Source organism: Abramis brama, assembly GCF_963993115.1.
Source record: "Abramis brama genome assembly, chromosome: 23".
NCBI classification, from domain to species: Eukaryota; Metazoa; Chordata; class Actinopteri; order Cypriniformes; family Leuciscidae; genus Abramis; species Abramis brama.
Genome location: NC_139985.1, coordinates 15,345,209 through 15,359,230, shown reverse-complemented (window position 1 = coordinate 15,359,230; position 14,022 = coordinate 15,345,209). Strand labels below are relative to the sequence as shown.

At 35.6% G+C, this 14,022-nt stretch overlaps 1 protein-coding gene across 6 annotated transcripts in view; it reads right to left on the bottom strand.

Moving 5' to 3' along the window:
- Positions 1–3,255: 3,255 nt before the first annotated feature.
- zmynd8 (zinc finger, MYND-type containing 8) overlaps positions 3,256–14,022 on the bottom strand; it is a 28,839-nt gene continuing 18,072 nt past the window's right edge. For all 6 annotated transcript variants that reach the window (XM_084101123.1, XM_084101127.1, XM_084101122.1 and 3 more), the window contains 6 exons: positions 11,287–11,790; positions 9,918–10,117; positions 9,713–9,793; positions 9,532–9,610; positions 8,710–8,949; positions 3,256–4,933 (listed from right to left, as the gene is read on the bottom strand). In XM_084101123.1, coding sequence (XP_083957249.1) covers positions 4,758–4,933; positions 8,710–8,949; positions 9,532–9,610; positions 9,713–9,793; positions 9,918–10,117; positions 11,287–11,790 — 1,280 coding nt within the window. In that variant the 3' untranslated portion in view covers positions 3,256–4,757. The remainder of the gene's footprint in view (positions 4,934–8,709; positions 8,950–9,531; positions 9,611–9,712; positions 9,794–9,917; positions 10,118–11,286; positions 11,791–14,022) is intronic.

Here is a 14,022-nt window from a genome sequence, read left to right as displayed (position 1 = left end):
TCTTTCATTTAGAAGGTGGGACTTATTCCACCATATTGTGCATTGCACTTTCTCCCATAATACCAGTGCACAATCTTTCTTCTTTCTATATATAAAGTCTTTGGACAAAGAAGTGCAGAGGACAGACCCTATGACTGGCAGGTTGAACTTTGTCGGCTCAAGTCACCATGAAATCAAAATTGACCATTCTAATATTTTATGGAGTATTGGCAATTTTATTATAAATGATTTTCTGTGCACATCCTTATTATTTTAAAATTATAATCTTTAATCAAAATAACATTATGTTACATACTTAACCAGGGTTCTCTGAACAGAAGTGAGGTATTGCACTATGGGAGATGTCTCAGGCCTGACCAATCCTGGAATTACCAATTACACACATCTGACCAATCACGACAGTGATGCAGGATTCCCGCCTCCCTAATATATATTGCTGCTAGCGGTCTCCACTTCATTCTCAGCATATCTCTGTGCAACTGCAAGGAGGGATTCTTGAATAAAACAAAAACTAAAAAACACCTCATGAATGAGTGTTTTTTACACACGTAGGATGGAATGAGCCAGTTATGGTTCTGTGACATCCAGTCTATAAATTCGGACAAAAGTGTGAGGTGAAGCCCAGCTTGTTGCTGCACATATGTCCTGAGATGAAATGCCCTTAAATAGTGCCCATGAGGTAGCCATACTTCTGGTAGACTGAGCCCTCGGCCATGAAACAAATAACTTAATTTGTTTCAATGTGTGCACCATCGCTCAAACACATTCTATTTCCGATCATATGCAGAGCACGTTGAAGCCACTCTTGCATTCTGAATAGTCTTAATCACCCTTGAAGGCAAACCCGTAACACTCAAGTTTAGAGGTCCCTGTGCAGCAGGAGAGGCCAGGGCTGGTCACACAGGAGCTGGATTATCTCCGTCAGCCACAATTTCCCGGGCCAGTTTGGGGCGATCAGTATGACTGAGTGACCGCATTCTCTTTCTTATTTTAGTGTTGGTACGATCAGACTGTTGGTACGTGGAGGAAACACGTAAAGCAATGCGTTTGGCCGTAGTTGCGCTAAAGCCTCCACACCCATAGGTGCACCGTCTCTCGCCAGAGAGAAAAATAGAGGGCTTTTTTTGTGCGAGGTGAAGGGATCTACAGCAGCTTGGCAAAATCTTTTCCACAACTGGCTCACTACCTGAGGATGGAGAGTCCAGCGCCACCGTCCAGTGCTGAAACTCTCTCACTCGCAACAGTCCCAGTGGAATAAATGAGAAGGTTCAAACCATCAGTCTCAGAAGACGTAAACAGTCTGAATGGGACCTTCTTCCCCTTCTGAAAAAGAGATAAACAGCCGTGAATTGAGCTGATGCACTCCTCAAACAGAAATGCTTGATCTAAGGTCTGACCTTATAGGGTTTAATCTGAGACCTAGGTAGATTATATCTTGTATGGGCACCAAGCAGCTTTTAGTCTTGTTAATTTTGAAACCTAAATTCTCTAAATGAGACATGAGTACTTTTATATCTATCTCTGCTTGCTGCTGTGACGGAGCACAGAGGAGCAGATCGTCTAAATAACCTGACACTCTGAGACCCACTATTCTCAGCGGTGTCAGAGTTGCTTCAAAAAAATTCTGAACACTCTAGGGGCTAATGAGAGACCGAAAGGAAAATTCATAGGCTGTGCCTAGATAGGAAATTTTCTGTGTGCCGGGTACATGCTTCTGTGAAACTAAGCAAAATAAAGCGAGATAACACCCTTAATGTCAGCGTTTTGAACTTGTACTTGTACTGGTAACACTTCAACAAGAGAACCTCCTTCCTTTGAACATTTTGCTTGAATCACACTCCAGCTCTTCTTTACTATAGGGTGGGGTTAAGACTCCCAAGCTGTGACGAGTATTGTGAGTATGGTGGTCTTAGCACTTCCAAGTCAGGTGGTCCCAAGTCCAGTGGTCCTGGAGATTCTTCCACTCTCTGCCGCACTTCCTGTGATGGCAACCGCCATCTTGTGTGTTTGGGCCGCACACACTTCCTCAGCTCCTCCAGATGCGGCGGCGTCCACTCTTGAACCCTCTTTCTGCCAAGTCACGGCCAAAGAGGCTGTCTCTGAACCCTCTGCCTGTCCCGCCACGGCTAAGAAGGCCACCTCTGAACCCTCTGTGCTTCCAGTTATAGCCACGGAGGCTGCCATTGCTCCGTCGGTTCTGGACTCTCTGTGCTTTCTGTCAGCTCTGTTGCTACCTCAGAGGCCACCATTGAACTCTTCCTGTCATGGCCACGGAGGCCGATTCTAAACTGTCTAAGCTCCCTGCTATAGCGTCAATAAACTCTCTGTGCTCTTTGTTGCAGTTTCAGCATGGTCTCCAGCTCCGCCTGCACTGCTGTGGTTCCATACCCCGCTGTGGTCTCCAGCTCTGCCTTGGTGGTCTTCAGCTCCATCTGCTCTGCCTCAGTCTACAGGCCCTTTACCAATCCACAGGCCTGGTCCTCCATCCTTCCCCTGTTCTTCCTCTACTCCACCCTCCTAGACTCTTGTTTATATTTTTGGAGAGTCTAGAATCTGCTTGGTTATGATTCCTGTCTTGTTTCCCCTGCTTTTGTGTTTAGTGTATTCCTTGTTCCCATAGTTCCAGTGTTTCACTACCTGTGTTTAGTATTTGTTTGCTTTTGTTTCTATAGTTACCCTCATTAGTTTCTTAGAGATTCATTGTTTACACCTGTCCCTTGTCATGTTGTGTATATAAACCCCCTTGTTTCCTGTGTTTTTTTGTCAAGTTTATCTGTTGGAGTGTTCAGTCTTGTTCCCTTTATCTGTTCCTTGAGTCTGTTACTTTGTTTATTTTGGTTCCTTTTACATTTGTTTCCTTTAATAAACCTTACTTGCATTTGGATCTAACCCTCCTTCTATTCTGAGTTCACCCCACATTACATTATTTCACAAACACTGGATTCAGACTTGCCTTTCCTTTAGATCCAGCAAGTCTTCAGATTGATATAAGATTTGACAACAATAATAACAGAGATGTTCACAAAATATTATGCAACAAGTCACCACAAACATACTGCGGTAAAACAAAACACTTATTTTAGTAATCACTTACAAGTAACCCAGACATATATGCATCATACAACTTTTCACAGATTTTTTGTAATACTGTCATATTAAAACACCTTTGATGGTCCAAATAAGGTGTATAGGTGGGAAGTCCACTTTTTTCTATTGCTAATGTCAATCACTCATCAAAGTATGACTCCAATGTGAAACATTTACATAGGTGTTCTCTTTAATTCACTTGCACCATACAAAAACTATTAATTACAATTTAGACCACCAGATCTTTATTTATATACAATATGTAAACATTTATCTGTTCTTCTTGACCGCTCTCCTTTTCTGTACATGTTTTGGAATAACATATTTATGCACTATTAATAGCATAACAGAGGAATGTTTGTGGTTCATAGACACAGTATCTTATGGGTTCATAAGAATTTGTTCTTAAAACATTGAGAATACAGCATAAAAATGAATGCTATATGAAAAATTATAACTAACAAAAAAAGTATTAATCAAGTACTTTCTTAATCAACTGTGTTGGTGTGAAGTTACAGTCCAGTTAACAAGGATATTAAAACTTAATTTAAATAAAACCAATAATAAAAGTTCGCCAATGTTTAAATACAAAGTAATCAGGTATTTTTGAAAGATCAAGAAGGAAGCATAAATTACTTGTCTAAAAGTATCTTCAAGGCAAATCCATCTTAAAGGCAAGTAATTCTTTGACACCAACAATATAGGCATGACAAAATCTGTCAGTCATCACTGGCCTAACACTATCTTGTAACTGTTTAACGTAAACGTATGTTTCAACTGTTAAAGGCTAACGTAAATAAAAAGAGAGCCAATGAGATCCTACAGAAACAAAATAACATCAACAGGATCAGGTGAATGGACTAAACAAAAAACTGAAGGCATTTAAGATATATTACAGGAAACCAAATGAACAGAGCCTCACATGTATAATGCTCACTCGTATCTATTGATAATACAGTTTTACAACATGTTTCAACCTTCTCCTTTTCATGGACACACAAAATCGAACAAAGATAAAGTAGTAATAATTTGTGAAACAGTGTTTAAACTCGTCTTAGCGATGTATGGACAATATATAATGTAGTCTCTTAGGTTTTATATAACCAAATGTTCTTTTGATAAATTAGCATAAATAAGATATTCCAATAAATACAGCACAGACTTTTCTTAAAAATACAAAAAATAAAAAATAACCACATTTTGTACTATTTTTTTGGACTTGGAAATAATAAAAAAACATGTCGCTGTAACCAAGTGAATGATGTTACTCATTCTTTTAAGATTATACCTGCAAATCAGGTGTTCTGAAATATTATAAATATAATTTTGGCAACATTAAAAATATGAACTCAAGTTATCAGACCCCACATACCCACAAGATTTTAAAGAAAAAGAAATAAAATGGTCATTCTGTTACAATCAAACTCAACAGAGCAATCGGACAACCCTCTCAATCCTACAGCAGGAAATGCTTGGATGGTCTTTGTGTCTTAGTTTTGGAACATTCAGACATAGTCATAACAGAAAAAACCCCCCACATAAGCACAATCAGGCAAGACAAACGTTAGTTGAAAGAGTTTTTGTAGTGAAGAATTTGACAACATCTATGTACAGCTGTACAAACATAAGTGCTGTTGTAGTGTATGTTGTTGTTGTTTTTTACATGTGAGCTAGGACATAGTGATAGTGACATTGTCCTTAGCTTTATCTGCTTCACTGTCTTTGTCTGCAGGTGTAGCGGATACAGTCTCTCTAGGTGAGTTGGGTCCATTGTTCGGCTGCCCAGGAGCTTTGGGAGTAACATCTGTGCTGCCTTCTGACTCTTGTTCTTGCTGTGATGATGTTGCTGGAATTCACATATTGACAAGTCATTTCATATACTTATTAATCAGTCAAGTCATGTACACACACACATACACACATATGTATATACAGTGCAATGCATAAGTGAATACACCCATGCTAAAGTTGACTAAAAAGAGGAATAAAATATCATATTCATGTTCTTCCTTAAAATACATGGTGCATAAGTGAGTACACCCCTATGTTAAATTCCCATAGAGGCAGGCAGATTTTTATTTTTAAGTATTTATTTTTTATTTTTTTTAGGATACTATGCATCCTGATAAAGTTCCCTTGGCCTTTGGAATTAAAATAGCCCCACATCATCACATAGCCTTCACCATACCTAGAGATTGGCATGGGGTACTTTCCATAAGATCATCTCTCAATGCAAATCAAACTAGCTTTTAGGCTAACTGAAATAAAATCATGCCAATCTCTAGGTATGGTGAAGGCTATGTGATGATGTGGGGCTATTTTAATTCCAAAGGCCAAGGGAACTTTATCAGGATGCATAGTATCCTAAAAAAAATTAAAAAAAATACTTAAAAATAAAAATCTGCCTGCCTCTATGGGAATTTAACATAGGGGTGTACTCACTTATGCACCATGTATTTTAAGGAAGAACATTTATTTATTTACGATACATTATTCATTCACAAAGAAAATTGGTGTCCTTAAAGGTTGGATTTTTCCTAATTTTTTAAATTAAGGCATTAAGTTCAATTTCCAAAATTTGATTTTTTATTCCTCTTTTTAGTCAACTTTAGCATGGGTGTATTCACTTATGCATTGCACTGTATATACACACACACACGTGTTTTGAATGCTTTAAATTGATCAAAAGTAACAGTAAAGACATTGTCACAATACATTTATATTTCAAATAAATGCTACTATTTCACAAAAATACTGAGCAGCACATCTGTTTTCAACATTGATAATAAGAAATATTTCTTGAGCATATTAGAATGATTTCTGAAGGATCATGTGACACTGATCATGTTCCCATGCGACACTTGTTATATATTCCAAGTGTTCTGGGGGTATATGATAAGGTTTAGTAAAAAACAAAACGAAATTTAATGTACTTTTAACCAAAATTCTTGAACTTGCCAGTTGGTCTTCAGTTCACAGCTACCCGACAAGTTGTGCAGCTGTGTGTTGAATGATACATTAAAATTGTTACACTAAACCCTATCGTATACCCCAGAACATTTGGAATATATGGCACAACTCAGTTGCATGGGACCATTCTGTGATACTTTTGCATCTTTTAAAAAAAAGCTTGATGCTGGTTGCTATTTACTGCCATTATATGGACAAGAGTGAGAGGGACTTTTAAAAAAAAAAATCTCCTTTTGTGGTCCATAAAAGAAAGAAGGGCATACGGCATTAAACAACACCAGGGTCAGTAAATGATGACTTAATTTTCATTTAAAGGTGAACTATCCCTTTAATGAGAGTTTATTAGGCTACTGTCACTTTAAGAACTGACGCACATGAAGCGGATCTGACATGCTTCCGATATTCTCACAACTATTTACGGTCATTTAAGACTTTTTAACTCATTGCTTACAATGTTGCCCGCCAGTAACGGCCATTTCGACATCATTTTGTGTTTCTGTCCGTTCAAGTGTGAAAGAGAACTCCATGCGGTACTAGCGCTGTCTGGAGCAGCTTTCTGTGTGCAGAACATCGTGTTTCACAGACATTGTGCCAGTACGGTGCCCGGGAGGGGACATGTTCGGTTCACATAGTTTTGCCGTGGCCACGACATGTTAACTTGTGGGAACGTGATAATATGTTGTGCCCACAAGATCATTTTGTCAAGGTAACGAGATAATTTTCTTGTGCCCGCGACTTCTTATGTTGAGGGAACGCTCGTGACCACGAGTTTAATGCGTAAACAAACCTACATGACCATATCAATCTGGGATTATCAGTAATTAAATTATTAATAAATTAATGTTTTATTTTGAATTAAGGATGACAAAAAAGTGCAGACTTAAGAAATGATTAAATTAACTATACTACCATTATATTATATTGTGCGTGATGTTGATCATTGATAAGTTTATCATCAATGAATGCTAAAAGATTATGTAAGAACATTAAATAATATAGGCCTACAAGAATTTTTTTTTATTCCATCCTCGCACAGCCTTTTAAATCCATTCACTGATCATGTCTTTTTTATTGAATATTTTTCGATTAATATTATTCTAGATACCTATAGTGAAATGAAATACCATATGATACATTCCCGTAAAGTGGATTCTTATAAAATTCCCGTATGTGCACCCACATAAATTAAGCACATGGAATCAAAGCTTTATTGGCATGACTGTCGGGAATTTACAGTATTTACAAAACATAGGCTATGTAAATAGGCCTATTAGATTAGCCTATACAGAGCATTAATTGTGTAAAGAGATAATGAGATCAATCGGAAAATAAAATAAATAGCCTATTTATAAATATTTAACAAAAGTAAGATAACCTACATATCAGTGAATGGATTTAAAATACTTTGGAAAGAAATTAATATTTGTTAATACTCCTTTTTTTATATCTTAAATATTCTTTTAACATCATTCGAATGCTGTCACAGGCACAAGCCTATACTACATTTGTAAATAAAAACAGGCGTATCACAAACCTAAAAAAAATACAGTCATAAAGTCAAACCTTTATTGGCATGATTGGGTATTTACATTATTTACAAAACATAAGTAACATAATATACAGAACGTTAATTAGGTAAAGAGATACATGGAATTAAGAGGGGAAATAAAGCAAATACATAAAAAAAACAATAATAATAATATACAAATATTAAATAAAAAAGAAATGATCGGTGAATAGATTTAAAATGTTTTCTTGTAGGCCTATATTATTTTAAGTTCTTTTTTTTTCTTTTTTTTACATTTATTGATTATAACAAACTTCATTCAAATGCTGTCTATAGCCAACATTGCGCAAAATACCTATAATAGCCTTAATAGCCATAATAGGTTAATATAATAATTTCTAATTTCTGCACTTTTCAATTTAAAATAAAACATTAATTTATTAATAATATACATTTCTGATAATCCCAGGTTGCTATGGTCACGCAGGTTTGTTTACGCATAACTCGTGGCCACATGATCATACATATTTTCAAGTTGTGCGTAAACAAACCTGTTATTAAATGATCACGTTCCCATGAGTTAATATGTTGTGGCAAATGGCACTGGCCCTCCCATGCGCCAGTACATCTTTGAGTTCTCTTCAGCATCTTATTGCGCTTGAATGGTTAAAAGCCCTTGAGTGAATGATAACATGATCATATAATGCAATGCTAGCCAAAGGATGCCAGAAAAAAAAAAAAACGGATGCTGCGTTAATTACGCTAAATATTTTTAACACGTTAAAAGAAAAAAAAGAAATCCCAAATTAACGTTAATTTTGACAGCCATAATTAAAATAAAAAAAAACAGTCATTTTAAATGTAATAATATTTCACAATATTACTGTTTTTACTGTATTTTTGATCAAATAAATGCAAGCTTGGTGAGCATAAGAGACTTCTTTCAAAACATTTAAAAATATTACTTTTGAATGATAGTGTATATTTATTAGGACATTTATAATATATGACCTGACAGACATAAATATATTTACACTAGTAAATTATGATATTTTGTAGTGTTTGTATAGTGTTTTAAACGCATTGTATTTATTTATTACCAATGAAAGTTCTGTTGGAGTTCTGAGCCTCATACTATGTCTTACCAGACTGTGTGCATGACTTCATGTGCTCAGGCCAGTGTGCTTGTTGGCAGGGATAGTCGCAGTAGCTGGTGTTCCAGCAACAGTAGAAAATGGCCTCCTTTCTGCAGTTTGCACACCACTGCTTCTTTTTTGTTTCATCCACAGCCTGCTGTTTCTCCACCTCCATCTGCTTCTTGACCTCCGTCACGATTCGCTCTCGCTCCTGCTCAAGACTCTGCCTCATCTCTGCCATGGTTAGCTCTGAGTACATTGGTACAATATTAATATTATTCATTTTCAATTTATCGCTAGGAAGACATTGAAAAATTACGTGAATACATATATAAACAAAATGCAAATCAGAAAATGAATATCTATTTGTCATACTGTAGGCTATAATGTAATGGCTAAATTCACTTTTGAATTCAGGCATCACAAATAATTGGCTTTAGATTTTGTTGTTTTATTTTTAAGTTATATAATATATATATAAAAAAACAGAATTTTAATATCAGCCATTTGCAAAATTTAAAATGAATTATCAGCTTATCAGTATAGGTCAGAATTTTATCACTGGTGCATCCCCAAGTTAAATTAACTATTATTACTATTACATTTTTAAAAATAAAGGTTCTAAACTGGTTTTCGCAGCAATGCCATAGAAGAACAATTTTTGTTTCCTCAAAGAACCTTTCAGTGAACAGTTATCTAAAGAACCTTTTTCCACTATAAATTACCCTTTGTTGAATAGAAAAGGTTCCATGGGTGGTAGAAGGTCTTCATGGAACCATAGATGCCAATAAAGAACCGTTATTTTTAAGAGTGTATGAGAAAATGACATACCTAAATTGTGTTTCATCTCTGATAACTCTTGTTGATGTAGCCACTGCAGTTTTTCAATTTCAATTCGCAACCGTCTAATCTGTAACAGGGCAGAAAGGTTGTTTTATTCATATCCTCAAGTTGTTAAATAATTCACCAATAGTGTTTTGCTCTTCTCCAGATTTACTTAACAAATACAAACCTCAGCTATTGTGTTTCCCGACGTACTCTTGGAAAGGTCATTATATATCTCAGTCATCGTACCTTTAATTGCATCCATGATCTATTAATAGTTCAAAAACATAAATAATATGTTATACACATAAATAATTACATTTATGGACCAATTAAAATGGTTTTTATCCAATGATGTTGTTTTCAACCCCCATTTCTATCAGCGATCTTACTTTGTTAGTGTACTTGGCTATGTCTGCCGCTACATCTGCAGATGTGGTGGGGATCTGGAAGTCTCCGGTTGTGGAAGTTGATGATGAAGAGGAAGAGCTGACAGTGGCTCCTGCCATCACGGTGGCCGATACCGGTGTGCTGGTCACCAGGGTGACTGCAGAGGTGGAGGTGGTGTTTGGGGTGTCTTTCTGCTGCACAGCTGGATTTAAACACACCAACAAATATAACACTTTTCATAATAATGCATTAACATTACGTTTGAACAGCGCAATAGCCAATTGTAATGCGTTGGAGACACTGCCTCCGCTCACATGACTTTTTCCCCATTCATTTTTCATTAATCCCCACCAAACCCACGGCACGCTTTAGGGGGTCTGTTAAAACTCAGTTGGCTCATGGGAGGCAAGAGAGATGCTGCTGGTGTCTCGGGTGGACAGTGTAACTTTATAAAAATTAGCAATTTATACATGTTTAATGTCATATTTTCGTATATGTGGTGCAGATCACACCAAAAGCTCCTGCCGGCCAAAAGTTTGGAATAATAAATTTTTTAACAAAATGTTTTTGAAAGAAGTCTCTTGTGCTCACCAAGGCTGAATTTTTTTGATCAAAATACAGTAAAAACATGCAAGATAGAGAGTTAAATGAACAGCAATTATTTGAAACAAAAACATTTTATTATTATTATTATCCATGTTGAAAATATTTGTGTAATTTTTTTTTCAGGATTCTTTGATGAATAGAAAGTTCAAAAGAACAGCATTTATTTGAAATAGAAAGCTTTTGCAACACTATAAATGTCTTTACTGTCACTTTTGATCAATTTAATGCATCCTTGCTGAATAATAGAATTAACTTCTTTCCCAAAAAATAAAATTTGCCCTGATCCCAAACTTTTGAACGGTAGTATACTATATAATGTTAAAAAAGCTTTCTATATGAGATAAATGCTGTTCTTTTGAGCTTTCTATTCATCATATCCTGAAAATAAAATGTGTACAAATATGTTTTCAACATTGATGATTAATAATAATAAATGTTTCTTGAGCAGCAAATCAGCATATTAGAATGATTTCTGAAGGATCATGTGACACTGAAGACTGTAATGATGGTGAAAATTCCCAAGAATAAATTGCATTTGAAAAAATATATTTAAATAGAAAAATCATTGTTAATTGTACAAATATTTCACAAAATTACAGTTTTTGCTGTATTTTGAATCAAATAAATGCATCCTTGGTGATCAGAATAGACTTTAAAAAAAAGAATATATATAAATATATTTATATATATTTATAAATATATATATATAAATATATGACATTTATAGTATGTTAATTCTTTATTTAACCGTGTTGAACTGAATACCTTTCACAGCCTGTCGTGTTTGGTATCTGGTGCTGGATGAAGGCTGTTGTCCCGACGAGGATGAGGAGACCTGCGCTTGCTGCTGCGGCTGTTGGCTGTGCTGCACCTGTGTTAACACCTGAGCCTGCGTGGCCGGTTGCGCTTGGCCCTGCTGCTGCCTATGCACCTTCTGCATGTGCCACTTTTGAGAGGACGTCTGAAACTTGGTAGTGGGGTTCCAGACGACGGCCCGCTGAACCACAGGTACGGTCTCTCTGGGAAGTAAGGGCCGCTGTTTCTTTACTGTGCTGGCGGAGATGGGTGAGGAACTGTTGGTGGTGGAGGGAGTGGTGATGGGGAGGGTGGAGGAGGTCAGAGCATTGCTGGTCGGAGCTGCTGTGAGGGGTATTATGTTAAGTGGAACGGACATTGGGGACTGAGATGGGTCTTTAATAGTTGGGGAGGAGGAAAGGACCGCTGAGTTCTGAGGCTGGGTGAGAGTACTTGAAATTGGAGTGGCTTTACCTGCAGTCAAAGAAAAACATGAGAGCATGAGACAGGGTTATTATTATAGTAAACTAAAACATTACCACTAAACATTTTCATTAGGCTACTTGACATAAAAAAAATAAAAAATAAAAATTTCAGATAGTTTAGTTTCCAATGCAATATTTCTCATCGGAGAAATATATTTTGATGTCCTAAAATAACTAAAAACACACAACAAAATTACTAAAACTCTAAAATAAAAATAAAATATAAAAATAAAAACTAATTCAAAATATCAAGTCATTTTTAAATGCCACTAATAAAAACGTTAAATGCCACTAAATCAAATCAAATCAAATCAAGTATATTTGTACAGCGCTTTTCACAATACAGATTGTATCAAAGCAGCTTCACAGTATTAAATTAAAATAAAATAATACAACAAGGTTTGTTTCTAGTCGGAGCAAGGTTAAGTCACTAATAAAAATACCAAAAACAATAAAGTTACTAAAACTTGAAAATGGAAAATATAAAAACAAAATTCAAACTATTATTAAAAACTATAATAGTATCTCAATGATTCTAAAAAAAAAAACACTAAACACTAATAAAACACTATAAACTGTCAAGCAATATATCACTTAATTTCTACTTTGTTAAACATAACTTTTTAACTTTTTAGACATTTGCTGGTTTATTAATAGTTTCTGTTTTTGTCCAGTTACAGTGGTTCAAATAGTTATCAATTACTTATTACATGGCTACTCAGTAAAAATAAATACATGGACATGAAATATTGATTTGAGCTTAAATTATTTTACAATCGTGCCTGTTTATTATCGTCAAACGTCAGCAACGAAAACGTTTACTATAACGTACAACACAATCGGCTTAGCAAACAAACGAACACTACAACAATATTACAATAACATTAAAACTTATAAGCTTTCTGAGAGAATTTTTTTCTATCGGTATAATAATCTGTGACGCAAAATGGCGTCGCGCATCTGACTTCGTCGGCCTAACAAATATTGACAGCGAAATGGCGCGATTGACCATCAAAATAAATTAAAAAGAGTTTTCGCTTACCGACGAGATTTTAATTTATTTTGTGAGTGAAAGTGTCTGATAATATTGGGGTTACTGAGCTAAAACAAGTAGTAGCCTATTCGGCAGGTTGTGTGATCGATCACCACGAAGCAATGAACTGATTCAGTGTGAAGAGAAAAATTATTTGACGCCCGGAAACTTGTCAAATGGCAAATGGTAAGGTGTAATAGAGGTTTCTAGAAGTTTTCTTAATTTAAAGAAGCTGGGTTAATAGTGTTATTTACTGCTCTATTAGGTTGCCAACAATCTTAGTTATTTTCTTTATATGAAAATAAGTATAAAAGGGACAAGTATACTGTACACATTTCAGTGTCTGCAGTTATATAAAATGAATGCAAAATGAATCTCAGACATGAACACATTTGTTTTGCTTCTAAAAAGATTAATATAATATATATAAATTATATATAATATATAAATATTTTTAGAAGCAAAACAAATGTGTTCATGTCAACAACCGAATGTCTTTGAAACATTTTTTAAACAATGGCATTTAAAAATTAGAACTAAAATGTTGCAACCATGTATGAATAAAAATGTCAGAGAACTTATTAGTAGGCCTATGGGCTGCTGCAGGTGCTTGAGACTTTTTTTGTGCGTGTGTGGTAATTTTGTGTTTCTGTGAAAAAAGACTAACAATAATGAGGCCCAAGTTCAAAGTCACCATGAAATCAGAATTGACAATTATTTTATATATAGCCTACTATAGAATATAGCAGTATTTATTATGAATGATTTATCCATGCACATCGAAATAAAAAAAAAAAAAAATCATGTGCCCTCGTAATCTTTAGCCTAATCATAATAAATGTGAAGTTTTTTGAAGTGAAGTGACATTTCTTCTTTGATGACGTGTTTATCAGCGTGAGGGAAGGACAACCTGTCACTCACATGACATCACAGCAATAGCAAACCACAGCGATCCAATGATCCAATCAATTCCCACTGGACAAAATCAAGATCTGCCCTACATTCCTTGCTGAAAAATCAAGCATAAATCAGCATGAATTCCATATTGATCCAGGCTGGTTTATTCTGGCTATGGCTGGTATAGTGCTGATCTTGCTGGTTCACCAGTACTCCCACATCCATTGGTTGGAACCAGCAGGTTTTTTTCTTGTTCGAGCCATGTCACTCCGATATACGTCACAATAGAGA